Source organism: Staurois parvus, unplaced genomic scaffold (assembly GCF_062004578.1).
Source record: "Staurois parvus isolate SC_StPar_1 unplaced genomic scaffold, SC_StPar_1.0 ptg002237l, whole genome shotgun sequence".
Taxonomy (NCBI): Eukaryota; Metazoa; Chordata; class Amphibia; order Anura; family Ranidae; genus Staurois; species Staurois parvus.
Window position 1 is genome coordinate 3732 of NW_028320033.1, and position 22101 is coordinate 25832.

Consider the following 22101-nt stretch of genomic DNA (forward strand, 5'->3'; position numbering starts at 1 on the left):
TATGCTCCCCCCGTCTCTGTGATTCGGATATCAGTCTATGCTCCCCCCGTCTCTGTGATTCGGATATCAGTCTATGCTCCCCCCGTCTCTGTGATTCGGATATCAGTCTATGCTCCCCCCGTCTCTGTGATTCGGATATCAGTCTATGCTCCCCCCGTCTCTGTGATTCGGATATCAGTCTATGCTCCCCGTCTCTGTGATTCGGATATCAGTCTATGCTCCCCCCGTCTCTGTACCATAATGAATCCAGCCAGCCGGGTCCAGAATTTGTCATATTCAGTGCACTTTGCCATGTGAAGCACCCGGCTGGCTCCAGTCATTGCATTCTCTCTCTTCCAGCACTGGAGGGAATGCAGGCCAATTCCCATCACCTAACAGACGTTGTCAGGCTGATGAGAGAAGAACAATGAGCAGCTTGTTCTCTGCCCTTGAGAACTGGACATTTGGGGGGGGTTGGAGGGTGTAAAGGGGGGAACCTGTAGCCGCACGCAGAACATCCAATGGGTCATTAGTGGAAAATTCTCAGTCATTTTATATACTAAGGGCTTGTTTATTATTGATGCCGCTGCTCTGCAAAGTGCTTTGTGGTGGATCACTTTTCAGAGGATATTTGACAGACCGTGAGAAGGCGATATTTTAGCTCCTTACCACCTGTTTTAACCCTCAGAATGGTGACCCACTGCATACAGCTGCAGTGCAGCCCCATTCACCTGGCTCAACCATCTGCTTTTACTGTCCCCTAGGCATCTGTGTGAACGGGCCCTAACAAAAAACCTGTTTTTAATTGAAATTGATAAAAAGGAATCCATACATGTACAGAATCCTCTGTCTGAGCGTCTAATGGGAACGACGACAATGGTGATTGGTAGCGGGGAGGGGAAGGAGGTTTTTCATACTTCAGTTATTAGCTGGCCAGGGTTGGGGGCTGGTGCATCAAAGCGTCAGGCCACCCAATCCCGACCTGCTATGGGGGTAAACCTTCGGGTTTCTAACTGGCATTTAGGGAGAGCACACAGTGGGTGGCCAAGGAAGGATTTGGGGGAGGTGTTGGGGTTCAGTGCACTACGGATAGCCATATAGGGCAGTCAGCACACTGTGGGTAGCCAAGAGAGAAAGGGGGGGAGGTGCACTATGGGGTAGCCAAGGGTGGAGGCAGTGCACTGATAACCAGGAGAGGGGAGGCAGTGCATTGTGGGTAACCATATAAAAGATGGGGCAGCACACGGGGCTTGAGGAGAGCGGGGGGCAGTGCACTCTGAGCGGGGGGGGGCAGTGCACTGTGAGCAGAGCAGCCAGGAGCGGGGGGGTAGTAGTGCACGGTGACACGGTGAGCAGCCAGGAGCGGGGGGGTAGTGCACGGTGACACAGTGAGCAGCCAGGTGCTGGGGGGGGGGGGGGCAGTGCACGGTGAGTAGCCAGGAACGCGGGGGGCAGTGCGCACGGTGAGCAGCCAGGAGCGGGGGGGTAGTGCACGGTGACAGTGAGCAGCCAGGTGCTGGGGGGGGGGGCCAGTGCACTGTGAGCAGCCAGGAACGCGGGGGGCAGTGCGCACGGTGAGCAGCCAGGAGCGGGGGGGTAGTGCACGGTGACACAGTGAGCAGCCAGGTGCTGGGGGGGGGGGGGGGGCAGTGCACGGTGAGTAGCCAGGAACGCGGGGGGCAGTGCGCACGGTGAGCAGCCAGGAGCGGGGGGGTAGTGCACGGTGACAGTGAGCAGCCAGGTGCTGGGGGGGGGGGGGGCAGTGCACTGTGAGCAGCCAGGAACGCGGGGGGCAGTGCGCACGGTGAGCAGCCAGGAGCGGGGGGGTAGTGCACGGTGACACAGTGAGCAGCCAGGTGCTGGGGGGGGGGGGGGGCAGTGCATGGTGAGCAGCCAGGAACGCGGGGGGCAGTGCGCACGGTGAGCAGCCAGGAGCGGGGGGGGCAATGCACGGTGAGCAGCCAGGAGCGGGGGGGGCAATGCACGGTGAGCAGCCAGGAGCGGGGGGGGTAGTGCACGGTGACACATTGAGCAGCCAGGAGCTGGGGGGGGCAGTGCACGGTGAGCAGCCAGGAGCGCGGGGGGGGGGGGGGCAGTGCGCACAGTGAGCAGCCAGGAGCGGGGGGGGGGGGCAATGCACGGTGAGCAGCCAGGAGCGCTGGGGGCATTGCGCACGGTGAGCAGCCAGGAGCGGGGAGGGGGGAATGCATGGTGAGCAGCCAGGAGCGGGGGGGGGGGGGGGGGGGAGAGGAGGGGGGCAGTGCACTAAGCAGCCAGGGGAGGGGGGGGGGCAATGCACGGTGAGCAGCCAGGAGCGGGGGGGGGGTGTAGGGGGGCAGTGCACTGAGCAGCCAGGAGCAGGGGGGGGGCAGTGCGCTGTGAGCAGCCAGGAGCAGGGGGGGGGCAGTGCAGCACAAGTAGCCAGGAGCGTGGGGGGGCAGCACAATCTTGCCTCGCATCTGAACTGAAAGACTCCTAAGAATGACCTACATCCTCAGCATTTCAGACTGACATTTTAAAGTGACTTGTTAAAAAAAGAATTGTAAAGTGAAGGAAATGCACCTCTGCTAAGAAGTTCCATTCCCCTCCAGCCACCCATGTGTGAAGAAACTTCAGAATCTGACACGTTCGGGAGCTCCGATCCTCTGGTCCCCGCTGCGTTCAGTGGTTGCTTCTTCTGGCCCTGCACCTTTACAGGAAGCAGGGGTCAACGGATTAAACCAATGAACACAGCAGGGGACTAAGAATGCAAAACACCCAGAAGTGTTGGATTCTGAAGCTGCTTAAAGGTGTAATTCTCAGGAGATACAATTGTACATTTTAACTTCAAAGACAGTTGCCTGAAAGCTGAACCCCAGGATAATGAAATGTTCTCTACATACATTTGTCATGTGTATTCATCCTTTCAGCCTGGTGTGCAGATCTGTGCAGTAATCCATTGTGAGACTTTTACTTCCTAGAATAAAGACTGCTCACTGCTGCCCTCTCTACTCGTGCAGGGTGACTGACCTTGTCTCCGCCCCCCTCCTGTAGTTTTTCTGTAGTGGGTGGGACCTTCTGGGCCCCTCCCACAGCTCTGTTCTCTGCACATTCTATGTACAACACAGTGACAAGGTCATGGCTACTTTTACAAGGTAATATCTGGGTTTGCAAAGACATTTTGGTGCACACAAGTGGAGTTTAAATTATCCCTGGCTATTGAGGGATATATTGAAATGAAAGTTTTGGTCCCGGAGTTCTGCTTTAACTGCTTGCCCGCCACCCTATAGTAGAAGTACTGCTACAGGGTGGCAGGGCTGCGCAAAATCACTTATATATACACACACGTGATTTGCATGTTCGGGTGGGGGGCGTGCGTGCCGCCCTACCCGCGCTACCAATCACTGAGTCCCAGCCGGAGATTCCTTGCCGGCACCTGGTGATAGTCGGGGAAAGCTAACAGGGGAGAGACCTGTGTGTAGAGAACACAGGTCTCTCTCCTGCGAGCAAAGACATGCTGCTTTGTATTTCTCTGCACAGACGAAAAATACAAAGCAGCATGTCTCCCTAGTAAAAACACATACAGCACAGTTAACCCTTTGATCACCCCAGATGTGAAACCCCTTCCTGCCCAACGTCAGTGCTTTTTAGTACACGGATTACTATATTAGTGTCACTGGGGATGTCAGTGGCAGTTAGTTCCCCCAGGGGCGGACTGACCATTTGGAAACTCAGGCACTGCCCGAGGGCCCGGGGTCAGTAGGGGGCCCCATGAGATGCCCCTGGTACCTTTTTCATAGGTTTTTTTGAGTTTGGGCAAGGACACAGGGGCCCATGATCCCCTATTTCCCAGGGGCCACATGAGTTGTCAGTCCGCCCCTGGTTCCCTCCCCAGTGTCAGAATGCCCGCCACAGTCCCGCTATAAGTCGCTGATCGCCGCCATTACTAGTATAAAATAAATAAAAAATCTGTTATCTATACCGCCATTTGTAGACGCTATAACGTTCATGTAAACCAATTCATTTCCCACGTATCGGGATTTTTTTTTTAGCAAAGGCATGGAGCAGAATACATTTTGGCCTAAAATTATGATGAAATTTGATTTTTAATTTTTTTTTACTGGACATATTTAATAGCAAAAAGTAAAAAATATAGTTTTTTTCAAAATGGTCGGATCTTTTTTGTTTATAGCGCAAAAATGTTAAAAAAAAACGCAGAGGTGATCAAATACCACTGAAAGAAAGCTCTATTTGTGGTGAAAAAAAAAAAAAAAAAGGACAAATTTAATTTGGGTGCAAAGTTGCATGACCGCGCAATTGTCAGTTAAAGTAACGCAGCGCCGTAACGCAAAAAAATGGCCTGGTCTGGAAGGGGGGGTAAATCCTCTGGAGGGCGAAGGGTTAATCAGGGACAGGAATCATTTTGTAGAACTCTCAGGTGGTCTTACCTGCACATCCCGCAGAACACATGTGCACGAGGTTACTGTTCGGAACAAATATTGCATTGAACTGCTCCTTGGCTTTTGAGTACGATGCAAAGTAGACGGCCCTGAGGAGGAGAGACAAGCAGCCATTAATGTAAGCCAGGGACTGTGTACAAACACGCCGCAGATATCTGCTCGGCAGCCAGACGGGATCAACGCCAAAAATCAGACGCGGCCAAGTTCCAGCAAACCGACTTCCTCCTCTGTTATCAAACAACTAAAAATAATGGCGAGCAGTGACGTGCTCCAACCGCCCCATGGCTGCGCTGTCTACTGAAAGGAGTCTGATTGGTCAATGTGGGTTACAACATAGTGTAGTCATAGGCTGCTAAATAGCATAGCCTGTCGTGATTGGGCTGTGTAAAGCTGGCCGCACACATTAAAGTGTTACTAAACCCCGGACCCCGCGTTCCCTGTATCCGCTCTCCCCGGACCCCGCGGTCCCTGTATCCGCTCTCCCCGGACCCCGCGGTCCCTGTATCCGCTCTCCCCGGACCCCGCGGTCCCTGTATCCGCTCTCCCCGGACCCCGCGGTCCCTGTATCCGCTCTCCCCGGACCCCGCGGTCCCTGTATCCGCTCTCCCCGGACCCCGCGGTCCCTGTATCCGCTCTCCCCGGACCCAGCCACTCACTGTATCCGCTCTCCCCGGACCCAGCCACTCACTGTATCTGCTCTCCCCGGACCGCGCCACTCACTGTATCCGCTCTCCCCGGACCGCGCCACTCACTGTATCCGCTCTCCCCGGACCCCGCCACTCACTGTATCCGCTCTCCCCGGACCCCGCCACTCACTGTATCCGCTCTCCCCGGACCCCGCATTCACTATATCCGCTCTCCCCGGACCCCGCCACTCACTATATCCGCTCTCCCCGGACCCCGCATTCACTATATCCGCTCTCCCTGGACCCCGCATTCACTATATCTGCTCTCCCCGGACCCCGCATTCACTATATCCGGTCTCCCCGGACCCTGCACTCACTGTATCTGCTCTCCCCGGACCCGGCATTCACTATATCTGGTCTCCCCGGACCCGGCATTCACTATATCCGCTCTCCCCGGACCCTGCATTCACTATATCTGGTCTCCCCGAGCCCCGCATTCACTATATCCGGTCTCCCCAGACCCTGCATTCACTATATCCGCTCTCCCCGGACCTTGCATTCACTACATCCACTCTCCCCGGACCCTGCATTCACTATATCCGCTCTCCCGGGACCCTGCATTCACTGTATCTGGTCTCCCACAGTACACAGAACATGGAAGTGCAATTAATTTAGTAAATATAAACTGCTAAATACCTTTTCTCATCAACAGTATATAGCAGTCTTGTGACTTCTATCAGTGTCCAGCAGAGCACTGGTTAAAGCTTGTAGGAGTTTTCTTTCTGCTCTAGGAGGATGCAAAACCCCTGACCCTCTGTCTGGACAGCGCTGATTGGCCCTGTGCTGATCACATGCACCCTCTCAAGTAAAAAAAAGCCTCTCTAGCAATACACACTAAACTGAGCATGTGCAGAGTGTCTCCTAGAGCTCTGTACTATCATCAGATATATTGGGGACAGTAGAAGGAAGGGGGGGGGGATCAGAGAAGACAGGATCAAAACAACCTTTTTACACAATGCAGAGGATTAACCCCTTAGGTTCCACAGTGAGTATAACAAGCATGTTTTACTGTATATACAGACTGATTGTACTGTTGTGGGTTTAGTAACACTTTAAGTTTTGCTCTAAGTTAACAATCCGTTTGCCTTCATGTTGGAAGGATCTCAATGATGCAGCTTCCTGTTTTATGTAAACTGGAGAGGAAGAAAAAGTTAAAAGCAGCAAAATTAAGAGATGGCAGATGGATGTTTCCAATGAGTCATTAGAGGAATTGCATGCAGTCATCCTTTTCTGGAAGAACACGGCAATCACTTTCACTGCATCAGCCATTCATTTACTTTCCCATAGGCCTCCCGGGGGAGAAGGAACTCATCCTGAATGGTAATGGTGTCAGAGTCCACAGCATGTTTGCTGCTACAGAGGAAACCACAGAGAGACCTGTAGAGTCATCCCCGGGTGATGGCCACACTTATCAGCCACTGATTCAAGGACCCAGCCGTCTGCTAACACAATTCATGGGAGGTCAAACCAATCCACAGGACAAAAACAACTCTAGGTTCAAAGTGTCAGTCATATCTGTCCCTGGTCATTCACCCAAAAACATTCCTTTTTGTAAAGTTGTATGCTTTTTTAAAAAATGGTTGAGATAGAGATATATATATATATATATATATATATATATATATATATATATATATACACACACACACACACACACACACACACACACACACACACACACATATATATATACATATACACACACACACACATATATATATATATACATACACACACACACACACACACACACACACACATATATATAATATATACACATACATACATATAGACACATATATACATACATACATACATACATACATACACACACATATATAAACTTGTCAGACGTGATTCATGCTGATAGTGTCATTTCTGTCTGCTGCCTCATTCCTCTAAGGGCTCTTAATTGAGACAAGCACACACTATAGAGGGATATGCTTTGGTCAAATTTCATGTCTGAGGTTTACAACTATTTAAAAAGTGAACTTTGCCTTTAAAACTAGAGGTGCAAAATCCTGCAAGGATGAGCTCTTGCCTCCTGCAGAAGTACATTTTCACGGATTTTGTGTGGCCAGCTTTCTACCAGTAGTGAGTATCGGTGATGTCACACGCGCCTCCCTGAAGCATCTAAAGCCAGAGTCGAGTTTATAATTTTTTCGATAAAAACATTTTGTGACATGCCTTATAGAACTATTTGGATTGGGGGAAGGAGGGTGCCAGTCATTTTCACAAAAGGCCCATTATAAGTCTTGGGTCACACCTATGCAGGTTGTGTTTGAGGTGTTTCTGCATTGCATTTTGTGTTTGTTTTTTTCATTTTTCTTGTTGCTAGGCAGATTTTAAATGCAAAACACATAAAAAACATGGCAAAAACGCAATACGTGCTTTTCTGCAGCGTTCCCATTGAAGTCTATAGAACCAAAAATACGTTTTGCATTAAAAAAAAAAAGTCCCTGACCCTTTCCAAAAAACACGGAAATGTGAACATGTCTCATAGGAAATCATGTTAAATGGCCTGTACTGTGTTTCTGCAAAACGCTGCAGAAAACGCTTGAACCTAGGGTAAGGACCGATTCATTGAAACCCTGGTCCTAACCTACAAAAAAGGTATGTATTGTACCCAAAAAGGACAGAATCTCTGCTATGCATTATTTTTGGCTGAGTATCTGTCCCAGTTCTGCTTCCCAGCTCAGTCAGTGGCACATGGTTGGAATAGACCTGGTCTTTACCAGTAGGCACTGTAGGCCTCAGCCTATGGGCTCCAGAGGCCATGAGACAGCTCTTCCCTGCATAACTATTTGCCCCAAATGCTTTTCCCAATAATAGCAGACATACGGTCCTCTCATAAGCTTCTATATGCAAAGCAAGCAGGACTAGGGATGAGTTTGGGTTCACCTGGGGTTTGCTCCAAATCCATGTTAGACTAAACCTGGAAGAATATGGTCACTGCCGGGCCAATTAGATGCAACCTAGGCATTCCCAGCCCTGCAGTTGCATATACACAAAGGGCCGGGGATGCTTCTGATATCCCTGACTCCAGTATGGCCACATCAGGCCAATGACCTATTATGACCATAATGGCCCAATGACATCATGAACCTCCGTTATTTTGTGTACATTAAGCTATGGGGTGGGGAATGACCAGGGGCGGACTGAGAATTTGGAAACTCGGGCACTGCCTGAGGGCCCGGGGTCAGTAGGGGGCCCCATGAGATGCCCCTGGTACCTTTTTCATAGGCTTTTTTGAGTTTGGCCAAGGACACAGGGGCCCCATGATCCTCTATTGCCCGAGGGCCCATGAGTTATCACTCCGCCCCTGGGAATGACACATTGGATTTTCCCAGCAGTGAAAGATTCCTTTTGGGTTCGGACAAGCATGGCTTCAGTCCAGACCCAAAGTTATCCCCACTTAGGACAAGCAGACCGGAAAATGTTCTCCATAGGAGGTTGGTGTTTGGGTACCAATGGGTCTGTGCCTACAAGCTACACTAAAGGCAACCTAGGCCTATGGTAAAAGATTCAACATATCATTCTGGTTGTGATAATATTGGATATATATCTGTTCTATGATCCTGTGTGCATATCTGGGTGTGAAAGAGAGCAAACAGGTGGCGCAAACATCTAGTGCATCCTCCAAGGTTGATTAAAAAGTAAAAAAGGCGAAAACATACTCACAAACATAGCATGTATGTAAAGCCTGGATGTAGGTCATGCTATAAATAGCTATGGCTGATGCTATTAATAGCAATGCTCATCCCCTTGGGCATGACCTACATCCAGGCTGGTCATAAGCTTTGCAGAAAGGGACTCGTCTCCGAAACGCGAAAACCGACCACACTGATCGTCGCACCTCCTGCCCATTGCTGTGGCCATCTCCATTGTCTTACAAAGCTTTACACTCATACGTTTTCGTCTTTTTTACTTTTTAATAAACCTTGTATAATGTATTAGGTATTTGTGCCACCTGTTTGCTCTTTTCCAGTTGTTGATTTCCCCATCTGAGGAGGGCTGCATCTCCGAAACGCTATCCATAGGCCCCCATTTGTCCTGGTTCCCCTGGCCTTCCTTTGGCATTTGACTCCTGGAGTACTGGAGAGTAGACACTGTTGTCTGTGTTTAGTGGTTTCATATATTTGTGGGATTGTTTTATGGGATTCTTTATGTCCAACAGGAGATGGTACAACCATGGCATTGGCTTTATCATTACCTGGAAGGAGCGACACCAACTAGGTTAGGACCCAGCCCCCGGAAAAGAGATTTTGGTCCTTCTTTTTCAAGGATGGATCTGTAAAGATAAACAAGGATTGGATTAGATTTTAAAAAATGAAAGCCGTGCAACAGTTGTTTATGGCACATAAAGCATTAAAATGCCAACCATTTGAAAACAAAAAAAAAAAAAATCTAGACAGATGAATGGACATCTTTTAGTCTCCTCTGATGGGTTCATCCCTTCCATGCAAGTGTGCGGCTCTTGGGGTATAAATTTGGGATGATGAATTCATAGTGGATTTTTGGGCCAGGTAAAAGCTTTGAAGTGGTAGTAAAGTCCACTTTTTACATGTGCCTACAGGTTAGCCTATAATAAGGTACCAAGACTATCTCCTAAATGTGCATCGCTTAGGAGATCGTCACAATTCTTGCAGTCGGTGCCAGGGGCGGACTGACAACTCATGGGGCCCCCGGGCAATATGGCAAATTGCCCAAACTCAAAAAACCTATGAAAAAAAGTACCAGAGGCATCTCAGGGGGCCCCCTACTGACCCCGGGCCCTTGGGCAGTGCCCAAGTTTCCAAATGGTCAGTCCGCCCCTGGTCGGTGCTGTCACCGGAGCATGCACCCTGCACTGTGAAAGGATGGCACAGTGAGTGCTCCATCCATGCATAGCGCTGTGCCATGATCATGATTCCTGTGCGCATGCATGGGAGTGACTTCATTGCAGCTTGGCCATTCAAAACGGACAAAGTCCACCAACCCAGCAGGAAGACCGCGTGAAGATGGAAGCCCTGGTAGCAGTGACAGCGCGCTGCTGGAGGGATCCATTCTGCCGTACATATTAGCACATTAACACTGACTTGCAGGAGGCCATATCTTTTTTCTAAGGCAAACTTTACTAACGCTTTAAAGCCCAATTCCAATGAAAAATCCACGCTTGCAGGCCCCTCTTCCCCCACAAGGGTTAATTGCATGTTACAATTTCAGAACAGATTGTCATACTCAATTTATACCGGCGTACGGGGCGAACAATCTAAGGTCCCTAACTCACATTCATACACACACATACTAGGGACAATTTAGACAGGATCCAATTAGCCTACCAGCATGTCTTTGGATTGTGGGAGGAAACCAGAGTACCCAGAGAAAACCCACGCAGGCACAGGGAGAACATGCAAACTCCAGGCAGGTGGTGCCATGATTGGGATTCGAACCAACGACCCTAGTACTGCCAGGCAGAAGTGCTAACCACTTAGCCACTGTGCTGCCCTATGTATAAATGGATAGGTTAAGGGCAGGTGTGCCTGGAGAAGCCCAGGGACACACGTGACAAAATGTACGGCTCCGATCGCACCGCACACAAATCGCATGCGATTCGCACAGGAATGCGGTGCGGTTCCTGTGAGAATCACATACGATATACCGCACCGCATGTATGTGAACCCAGGCTTTGGGTAGGTAGCTCTTACATTACTGCAATCGTTTGAAAACATCAGACAGTTGGAAACAATTTTCACTTCTGTCCCAAACTCCTCCAGCAGTGCTTACAGGTGCCTCCGTTTTAGACCAGTGACAGGTTGCAGGGGATTCTGGGTAATTAGCAGTGGCGTGCCACACACCTTAGTAATTAGAAGTCCCATACAAGCAGAGATGAATTGCTATACAACAGACCTTTATGTGTTCAGAGCTACGCCTTCAGTTACAGGAGGAGAAAAAAATGACCTTTCAGATACTTTCTATCGTAAAACGACGTCTGCGGTACTGAACTCAGGACAAACCGGAATCAGCCGGTCCCAGTGAGTCAGCAAAAAAAACAAACATTCTATAAAAGGCCGTTCAAGGGCTCTACAAAACAAAAACACTTCATACACACAAACATTTTTTTCACCTTGCATACCTTAAAGGGGTTCGAAAGTTAAAAGGTTTTTTTTTTACCTTAATGCATTCTATCCATTAAGGTAGTGGTCTCCAAACTGGGGGCCGGATGTGGCCCTTTGCTTGCCCTTATCTGGCCCTTGGGGAACTATTCCCCCCTATTGACACCATCAATGGGGCACTATTCATGTTATTGATATCAACAATGGGGCACCAGTTCTCCCAATAAAACCAATGATGGGATTGATATCAACAATGGGGCACCATTTCTCCCATTAAAACCAATGATGGGATTGATAATCAACAATGGGGCGCCATTTCTCCAATTAAAACCAAACATGGGATTGATATCAACAATGGGGCACCATTTCTCCCATTAAAACCAATGATGGGATTGATATCAACAATGGGGCACCATTTCACCCAATAAAACCAATGATGGGATTGATATCAACAATGGGGCACCATTTCTCCCATTAAAATCAATAATGGGATTGATATGAACAATGGGGCACCATTTCTCCCATTTAAAACCAATGATGGGATTGATAATCAACAATGGGGCACCATTTCTCCCAATAGAATCAATGATGGGATTGATATCAACAATGGGACACTATCAATCCCATCATTGGTTTTAAATGAGAGAAATGGTGTCCCATTGTTGATATCAATCCCATCATTGGTTTTAAATGGGAGAAATGATCAACAATGGGGCATCATTTCTCCCATTAAAACCAATGACGTTGGGGCACTTTCTACTCCCATTGGTCACAGTCTAGCCCCCCAAAGCCTGAAGGACAGTAAACTGGCCCTTTGCTTTGAAAGCTTGGACCCTTGCATTAAGGTAAAAAACCTTCTGTGTTAAGCCCCCCCCCCCCACCGATCTCGATCCATTGCTGTGCTTGAGAGCAGTGTCCCCCTCTGCTCTCTCCCTTGTCATTGGCTCAGATCTGCTCTCTCCCTCCTCACTGGCTCACAGACAGCAATGGAAGCCACTGGCTTCAGCTGCTGCTGTCAATCACAGTCAGCTAGAATTGATCGGAGGGGGGCGGTCACTGAGCCACCTTGTGTGTCAATAGAAACACAGAGCACAACTTAGGATCAAGCCTGCACGAAATGTGCCAGGAGCACTGGCGGGGGACCCCAGAAGAGGAGGATAGGGGCTGCGTTGTGTAAAACTACTGTGCAGAGCAGATACCTTTTTTTTTCATTTTAGTAATTTATCCTTTAGAATCACTTTAAAGCTGTATACCAGGAAGGGCTGTTAGGTGGTACAAATTGGACAGATGACCCCCAACTCTGTACACATGCCATGGCTGCAATGGCTGTGGCAACAATTCTACCCTGAAACCACCCATTCAAGTGAATGGAGCCACACTGCCATGCAACCATGTACAATGCACACAGTTGCCACACTTGTGTAGGCTTTTAAGGGTTAAAACAGGTGTTGAGCAGGCGATACCCACAGCTATCGGAGGAGGAAGAGGAAGAGGAGGAGGTGGAGGAGGAAGAGGAAGAGGAGGAGGTGGAGGAGGAAGGAGGAAGAGGAGGAAGAAGGAGGAAGAAGGAGGAAGAGGAGGAGGAGGAGGAAGAAGAGGAAGGAGGAGGAAGAAGAGGAAGGAGGAAGAAGAAGAGGAAGGAGGAAGAAGAGGAAGGAGGAAGAAGAGGAGGAGGAAGAAGAGGAGGAGGAAGAAGAGGAGGAGGAAGAAGAGGAGGAGGAAGAAGAGGAGGAGGAGGAAGAGGAGGAGGAGGAAGAGGAGGAGGAGGAAGAAGAGGAGGAGGAAGAAGAGGAGGAGGAAGAAGAGGAAGAAGAAGAGGAGGAAGAGGAAGAAGAAGAAGAGGAGGAGGAGGAAGAAGGAGGAGGAGGAAGAGGAGGAAGAGGAAGAGGAGGAGGAAGAGGAGGAGGAGGAGGAGGAAGAGGAGGAAGAGGAAGAAGAAGATCATGGGGCCCGTGTCCTCACCCACACTTAAAACCACACCCAAAAAAGCCTTTGAAAGGTACTAGGGGCATCTCATGGGGCCCCCTACTGACCCTCGGGCAGTGCCCGAGTACCCGAATGGTCAGTCCACCCCTGGTTGAAGGTAAATCTAAAGGAAATTGGGAAGAAATTGAACAGAAAATTGTATAGTTTAAGGCCAGCCTAAGCTGCAGCAGTTCAATCATTCTTAGTTTTGCTGATAGTCAGATCCTGTCCTGGATGTACATTTACTGTGTTGACACAAGAAAGCAGAATGCACTTAGTGGATCAAAGCGGTTAGAGTCAGTTTTTATTTTATGTATAAAAGTGGATCCGCTGCTTGTAGAGACCGGATTCTGCACACCGGACCACATATCTCAAACATCAGAGGCCAGAATAATGCAGACATTACAGAACAGCAATAATACTATGGAATGTACAGCAAATCAGCCAAGTCTGATATTTAAAAGGTCACCTCCAGCTTTAGGGCAATTTTCTTTAACCGCCGCCCTACCGCCATATTGTAAACTAAACAACAGGGAGGTAGATGTCTATTTTTGGAGCGCTGTTTATATGCAGCGCTTTAGAAATGGCCTTCACGTGTCCAGTGTGCCTGTTAAAGGCTGTGAACTGAACCAACATTGGATGAGTCAATGTACAGAGACGATCTGAGCACCTCTGTGCCATGTGATCATTAAAATGACCAATCACAGTAATCATAAGTGTACTGTTTACATCAGAGACCCTGCCCCTTGCTAATAAAGGCATTGTCATTCATTAGTTCCAGGGCACAAGCAGCGGCAGACTTGGGGTAGGAGGGGGGGGGGTTGATTCTGGGGTCTTTTATTTTTTATCCCATTTACCCCTCCTCCTCTGTACAGCTTAGCTCCCTCCTGTCTCCAATGATTTGTATATTAACCCCTCACCTCCCTTACCCTGCACCTCTGCACATTAACCCCTTCAACTCCATCCTCCCAGTGTGTGAGACCAGTAAATTAACCCCTTCACCTCCCCCTCTCTCTGTGCACCATTACCAAGCTCCATGTTTTAACCCTCTCAGTACCAAAATTGGTCTTCATACCCAAAATATTGCAGCAAAATGTAACCTTCCGTTGTCTACTTTCTTACTTTCATCACATGCTTGATGAAGGGTATGACGGGAGTCACTTTGGGTGGGGTGCCCATGGAACCCAGCCCACTTTGGAGAGGTGGGGAAACCCCTGTCTCAGCTCCCCATATCCCTCTTATGTGTAAGTCACCCTGTGCCTGTTAGGGGTAAAGGGTGATCTGTCCTAATACTGGGGTGGGGGTTGTGGATTGTTTAATGCCATGTTGTTGCATCCCATTGTTCTATTGTTTGTCTTGCTTGGGAGCAAACTATTATGGGATGTATGTGTTTATGTGTATTAGCTTAATGAGGGGGGGCTCCAGCAGCCCTCCCTCCTGATGGGACTGTCTACTGGTGTGAAGTTTAAATACCTGTGTGCAGGGGCGGACTGACCATTGGAGCACTCGGACACTGCCCGGAGTCAGTAGGGGGCCCCATGAAATGCCCCTGGTACCTTTTTGATAGGCTTTTTTGAGTGTGGGCAAGGACACAGGGGCCCCATGATCCCCTATTGCCTGGGGGCTCCATGAGTTGTCAGTCCGCCCCTGCCTGTGTGTCTCTTTTTGCTAAGTCCAGATTGCCCCACCCTGTGTCATTATGGAGGAAGGGGGGATTGTCCCCTGAGTGTATAAAAATCCAGTTCGAGTTTCAAATAAAGAGTTCCATGTTCAGACAGACTGGTGTCGTCTAGTCTTGTATGGTCAGCTGTGGTGTCTGTTGTCGGTGTTCGCACGAGGAAACGGTATTCTGACGGAAGTACCCAAGTGCAGTCTGGGGTCGGTTCAGTTACAAAGGGGTGTTACGTGACTCCGGAACATTACACTCTCATTTGTAATGTGATTATACTTCAATAAAGTCGTATGGACTCAATCCGAACATCTGTGTTGGCAAATATCTACACTACTTAGCAAAAAGGGGTCATTTCATTTGTCTTGGTCTTTTTGGTGTGCTTTATAACAGTAAGTATGGGAAGCAGTTATTTCCCCCTCCAACATTTTTGGGCTTTTTTTTCCCTTTAAGTAGTCAAAAATGTAAAAACCCAGTGATTGCTATAATGAAGAGATACTACAGGCTGATATTTAAGTGGTTAAGCAACAACCCCTCTCACACCCATTACCCCAAGTACACCCTGTGAGGTCCTGAAGGGCTCTGGTAAGTACTTACTTGAGAACTTGGAGAACAGTAGGGGAGACGGAAGTGGTCGGTCGTACAACTCCTCCTCCGCTGAGTGTCCCAAGCTGTACCTGAGAGTAGTAAACTGGTTGTAGGGAGATTCCTGAGGACTGTAACCGTGTCTTTATCACCTCCAGGGGACATGTGACAATGGCTCCGACTGTGCCAGCACATCTGGGGAGAACAAACAAAAAAACGGAATGTTACCACAAAGCTAAGAAAAGGAAAGAGGAAAAGGAGGAAAGAGGAAAAAGGAGGAAAGAGGAAAAAGGAGGAAAGGAAAGAGGAAAAAGGAGGAAAGGAAAGAGGAAAAAGGAGGAAAGGAAAGAGGAAAAAGGAGGAAAGGAAAGAGGAAAAGGGAGGAAAGGAAAGAGGAAAAGGGAGGAAAGGAAAGAGGAAAAGGGAGGAAAGGAAAGAGGAAAAGGGAGGAAAGGAAAGAGGAAAAGGGAGGAAAGGAAAGAGGAAAAGGGAGGAAAGGAAAGAGGAAAAGGGAGGAAAGGAAAGAGGAAAAAGGAGGAAAGGAAAGAGGAAAAAGGAGGAAAGGAAAGAGGAAAAGGAGGAAAAGGAAAGGAGGAAAAGGAGGAAAGGAAAGGAGGAAAAGGAGGAAAGGAAAGGAGGAAAAGGAGGAAAGGAAAGGAGGAAAAGGAGGAAAGGAAAGGAGGAAAAGGAGGAAAGGAAAGGAGGAAAAGGAGGAAAGGAAAGGAGGAAAGGAAAGGAGGAAAGGAAAGGAGGAAAGGAAAGGAGGAAAGGAAAAGAGGAAAGGAAAAGAGGAAAGGAAAAGAGGAAAGGAAAAGAGGAAAGGAAAAGAGGAAAGGAAAAGAGGAAAGGAAAAGAGGAAGGAAAAGAGGAAGAGGAAGGAAAAGAGGAAGGTGTGCCAGCACACCTGGGGATACCAAACAAAAAAACGGAATGTTACCACAAAGCTAAGAAAAAGAAAGAAGAGAAAGAGGAAAGGAAAAAAGGAAAAAGGAAAGGAAAGAGGAAAGGAAAAGAGGAAGAGGAAGAGGAAGGAAAGGAGGAAGAGGAAGGAAAGGAGGAAGAGGAAGGAAAGGAGGAAGAGGAAGGAAAGGAGGAAGTGGAAAGAAAGATGGGAGGAGTAAAAGATGGAAGAAGAAAGGAGAACAGAAGGAGTAGAAGGAGGAAAAAGTAAGAAGATCTCGCTGTAGACTAAAGAGAAGTTATATCATGCTAAATAGAAAGTCGGCACACAATGACTGATCCTCCCTACTTATTTTTTTTTTTAATGATACCTTCATTGTACAGTCAAGTCAAGACAGAGGTGCTAACGCGTTTCGGCTGATAGCTATGCATAAGGCTACAGTGGATGAAATGCATTAGTTCATGCCTAAACTGTAAGCTGAAGATAGAAGAAAACAAGTATTGCAAATCAGCCACCATATGCAGACTTTCTTCAGTGTGGATTATTGCTTAGCCTGCAGGAGCACAGGTGTCCCTTGGTGATGGAATAAGAAGGTTTGAGCATTATCATTTGGTGACTTACTATATCCCGCCGTATGCCTAAAAGAGACAGATCACGCCATAAGCCAAAAGAAAGGTATATCACACAATACACTGAGGAGAGATATATATCACACAATACACCAAAGAGGTATATCACACCATATGTTAAAGAGAAAGTATATCACACTGTACGCCAAATAACCTTCGACCTCACAGGAGCTGCAGCAATCTGGCGCCAAGCAGACCAGCGATTACATATCTCACCAACAGCTTGTTTCCAAGTCTATCAAACACCCTAAATAGCACATGTTATCCCGATGATACACAATTATATTACGGAGAAGCTTGCTTGCAGACACTGAGCAAAATGGCCAATTATCACGTGATCTGATTTTATACCTGTGTGAAGGGGAAAAGAAAGCCCATCCTTGTCCAGAAAACCCCAAATCCCAGTTGCTGTTTATAGAGAACAGAGTGGTAACCAATATGGGGATTATCATGGTTAGGTGGTTACTGGAAGTGTTACTGGACCCTACAGCTAAAATAAACTTTTCAGCATGATCAATAAAGCAACACCCTGTGATTTTAATTAAAAACAATGTTTGCTTCCTTTTTGCGTTCTCACCATGCTATCCAAGGAAGAGCTTTTTACAAATTTCCAGTTTTGGGGTACGGGTAGAGGAGGTCTATCATGGTCACATGCACGGTTCTACACAGACTGCATTTCTCAAGATCCATTGCTCCTGCATACAGCAAAGCATGCCCATGGTAATTCATTTGCAGTGCTGGTACCTCCCATACGGGATGAATAGCGCGAGCTCTTTTTCTGGTCTCCGTGTCAATCACGTACCCCATAGGCAGGGCTGTGTTCACATAAAAAAAAAAAAAAAAAAAAAAAAAGGGGAACAGCTCTTACATACTGGCACTTAATGCACAAATATGTAAGAATATAGCTCACATCAGGAACGCACTGCTGAGGAGGGTGGCTACATTCCACAGAGTAGGACTGTATAGACCCAGTGTAGTCACTGTGCTAAGGTGGGTGGCTACATTACATAGAGTAGGACCCTACAGAGCCAGTGTAGCCACTGTGCCGACGAGCGTGGATATATTCCATATAAAGCTGGACCCTATAGAGCCAGTGTAGTCACTGCACTGAGGAGGGTGGCTACATTCCACAGAGTAGGACCCTATAGAGCCAGTGTAGTCACTGTACCAAGGAGGGTGGCTACATTCCACAGAGTAGGACCCTATAGGGCCATTGTAGTCACTGTACCAAGGAGGGTGGCTACATTCCACAGAGTAGGACCCTATAGAGCCATTGTAGTCACTGGGCCACGGAGGGTGGCTACATTCCACAGAGTAGGACCCTATAGAGCCAGTGTAGTCACTGTACTGAGGAGGGTGGCTACATTCCACAGAGTAGAACCCTAAAGGGCCAGTGTAGCCACTGTACCAATAAGGATGGCTACATTCCACAGAGTAGGACCCTATAGAGTCAGTGTAGTCACTGTGCAGAGGAAGGTGGCTACATCCTACATATAGTGGGGACCGTGTATCAGCGTAGCCACCCTGAGAAAAGTTTTTACCTCCAAATTCAGCTTTTACATACTGGCACGAACGCACTGCTGAGGATGGTGGCTACATTCCACATAGAGCAGCACCCTATAGAGCCAGTGTAACCATTGTGCCAAGGAGGGTGGCTACATTTCATATAAAGTAGGACCCTATAGAGCCAGTGTAGCCACTGTACTGAGGAGGGTGGCTACTTCCCATGACCATGAGTCAGCATAGCTACCCTGAGAAAAATGTTTAGGTTAAATTTTCTCCATATACTTTCTAACTTTGGTATTCCAAGGTTTCCAGATGACCACATATGAAGATATGGAATATTAGATTCGTTTTTTGTGTTTCTTTACACTCGCATCGCAGCCCAGATGCCCTGATCTCAGTTGCCAAGCGCATTATCTGCGAAGAGTTTAATCCTGCCTGTGTTTCTGAATACTTTGGTTTCCATCCAAAATCTTAAACATATATTGGTCCATTAAGCACTTTTATGTAAACTGTCCCAGGTGACTACATATCAACCCCTCTGGGTAGACAGGGACTGCTATAAAACGGTCCATGCTTTCTGTACAGTATATCTGTAGAATTGGCTGCCGCCATGTATGAACAAAATATCATGGGACATAAATGATCATTATTTGCCAGTTGTCATCAACAAGTGTGTATTACACAAAGCAACCAATCAGTTTCTTCCTTTCACGCTCTCATACTTAACCTAAGGAGGAATCCTATTGGTTGCTGTGCATAACACAGCTGCTCTTGCTTTAGTCACATTAATGTGGTTGTAAACCCTTCCATATACCCTGTGAAGCGACTGGCCTCAGGTGATGCACAGAGATGGAACAAATCCTCCTACATATGTTGTACCTGTTTATCTGCAGTCTTCTCTTCTCTACATCCATTCAAAGTACAGATTTTACACAGGATCGCTCAGCTTTGAAAACCAGGGGACGGGGAGCTGAAGTTACATCACTAAACAGCTCTGAGCCCCTACTGGAGGGAAGAGAACCCCCCTCCCCCAGCGCACAGAAACAGAGCTGAGGCTGTCAATTGGCTATCCATCCCCTGTCACCCTTTTTCGCTTGGTATCAAGAAAACTTGTCAGAAGTGACTCATGCAAATAGCAGAGGAAGGAGGCAGCAAACAGAAATGACACTTAGTGCTCTGGATTGAGACAAAGTACACACTATAGAGGGATATGCTTTGTTCATATTTCATGTCTGAGGTTTACAACCACTTTAATAAAAGGATGCGTGCTCTATTACATTTATACACATTATAAAAAGAACATTTGGTTGACCCACCTGTGCCTACTTACACAAGATCATAATGGAGAATACTTGCATATACAATATATTGCCAAAAGTATTGGGCCAGCCCTCCAAATCATGTGATTCAGGTGTTCCAATCATCTCCATGGCCACAGGTGTATACAATCAAGCCCCTAGGCATGCAGACTGCTTCTACAAACATTGGTGAAAGAATGGGTCGCTCTCAGGAGCTCAGTGACTCCAAGCGTGGTCCCGTGATAGGTTGTCACCTGTGCAATAAGTCCATCCGTGACATTTCCTGGCTACTAAATATTCCACAACCAACTGTTAGTGGGATTATAACAAAGTGGAAGCAACTGGGAACAACAGCAACTCAGCCACCAAGTGGTAGGCCACGTCACATGACAGAGCGGGGTCAGCGCATGCTGAAGCGCACAGTGTGCAGAAGTCGCCAACTGTCTGCAGAGTCAATAGCTAAAGACCTCCAAACTTGGTGTGGCCTTCAGATGAGCCCAACAACAGTGCGTAGAGAGCTTCATGGAATGGGTTTCCATGGCCGAGCAGCTGCATCCAAGCCTTACATCACCAAGTGCAATGCAAAGCGTCGGATGCCGTGGTGTAAAGAATGCCGCCACTGGACTCTAGAGCAGTGGAGACGTGTTCTCTGGAGTGACCAATCATGCTTCTCTGTCTGGCAATCCAATGGACATGTCCGGGTTTGGCAGTTGCCAGGAGAACGGTACTTGCCTGACTGCATTGTGCCAAGTGTAAAGTTTGGTGGAGGGGGGGATTATGGTGCGGGGTTGTTTTTCAGGGGCTGGGCTTGGCCCCCTAGTTCCAGTGAAGGGAACTCTTAAGGCGTCAGCATACCAAGACATTTTGGACAATTTCATGCTCTCAACTTTGTGGGAAGAGTTTGGGGATGGCCCCTTCCTGTCCCAACAAGACTGCGCACCAGTGCACAAAGCAAGGTCCATAAAGACATGGAGGAGCCAGTTTGGGGTGGAGGAACTTGACTGGCCTGCACAGAGTCCTGACCTGAACCCCATAGAACACCTTTGGGATGAAGTAGAGTGGAGACTGTGATCCAGGCCTCCTCCCCCCGACATCAGTGCCTGACCTGACAAATGCGCTTCTGGAAGAATGGTCCAACCTTCCCATAGACACCCTCCTAAACCTTGTGGACGGCCTTCCCAGAAGAGTTGAAGCTGTTATAGCTGCAAAGGGCGGGGCCAACTCAATATTGAACCCTACGGACTAAGACTGGGAGGACATGAAATTCATGTGCGTGGAAAGGCAGGTGACCAATACTTCTGGAAATATAGTGTATAATTCACTAGAAGTAAACAGCGCTCTACACCTATTATTGTGAATATGAGGTAGGAATGCTCTAATGAGAGATAATTCCAGCAGCCATGAAAAGGTCGATAAGGAATTGGGGACAAGGTCGTGAACACTGTTTACTCTCTGCGGTGGGAAGAGACAAGACGACGTATAAAATGTACCTAAAAGCCTGCCAAGAGGCTGAACAAGAAACAAAATCGGGGACTGAATGTTTTGGAATATTCGTCCCTGTTGAGTTAGTTGTTCCTCTGGGAAAGAACCACCATGTGTTCTTCCTAATCAACACCAGCGCAGACTACAGCATATAGTAACATATTACATCTAGCAGCGACACAGATGTGATGCCCGTTGCCTACCAGAGCCAAATCCAGATCGGAAATATTAAAAAGTTAAAGCGGAACTCAGAGCAGATCAAAAAATGCAGTTAAAGCAGTATTAAACTCAAAAGCAAAAATGTAAAAAAATATAAATAAATAAAACAAACAAAACTTTACTGGCCGGATCACCAGATGACACATGAACTGGTAAGCTGTGATATAATAAATGGCACGGGTGGACTGAACATTTGGAAACTGGGGCACTGCCCGAGGGCCCGGAGTCAGTAGGGGGCCCCATGAGATGCCCCTGGTACCTTTATCATAGGCTTTTTTGAGTTTGGGCAAGGACACGGGCCCCATGATCCCCTATTGCCCAGGGGCCCCATGAGTTGTCAGTCCACCCTGATAAATGGTTTGCTTTTCGGTTTAATACCAATTTAATCCCTTTATGTTTTTGCTTTATCGTTTGGCCTCCCTTCCAAGAAAAAGATTGTTGTTCACCTGAGGAGGATTTCACAATTTCTTACACCAGGGTGTCTGCCAACAATACGCATTCCTGGAAGGAAGAACAGCGAGAACAGCACACCCGAATGTCTACAACAATTTGGAAGGTGACGAAGACACGTGCAAACTCAATTCAGCCCAAATCTTTACAGGACACAAAGAAAAAAAAATAAGAAAAGACAACCAGCCTAAAAAAACA

General features: G+C 47.8%; 1 protein-coding gene across 1 annotated transcript in view; it reads right to left on the reverse strand.

The window, feature by feature from the left end:
- Positions 1–4377: 4377 nt before the first annotated feature.
- Positions 4378–22101, reverse strand: part of LOC149431486 (solute carrier family 25 member 33-like) — a 49530-nt gene continuing 31806 nt past the window's right edge. Inside the window, exons 2-4 of the mRNA XM_089665548.1 lie at positions 15431–15613; positions 9318–9395; positions 4378–4507 (exon numbers count right to left, since the gene is read on the reverse strand). Coding sequence (XP_089521674.1) covers positions 4393–4507; positions 9318–9395; positions 15431–15613 — 376 coding nt within the window. The 3' untranslated portion in view covers positions 4378–4392. The remainder of the gene's footprint in view (positions 4508–9317; positions 9396–15430; positions 15614–22101) is intronic.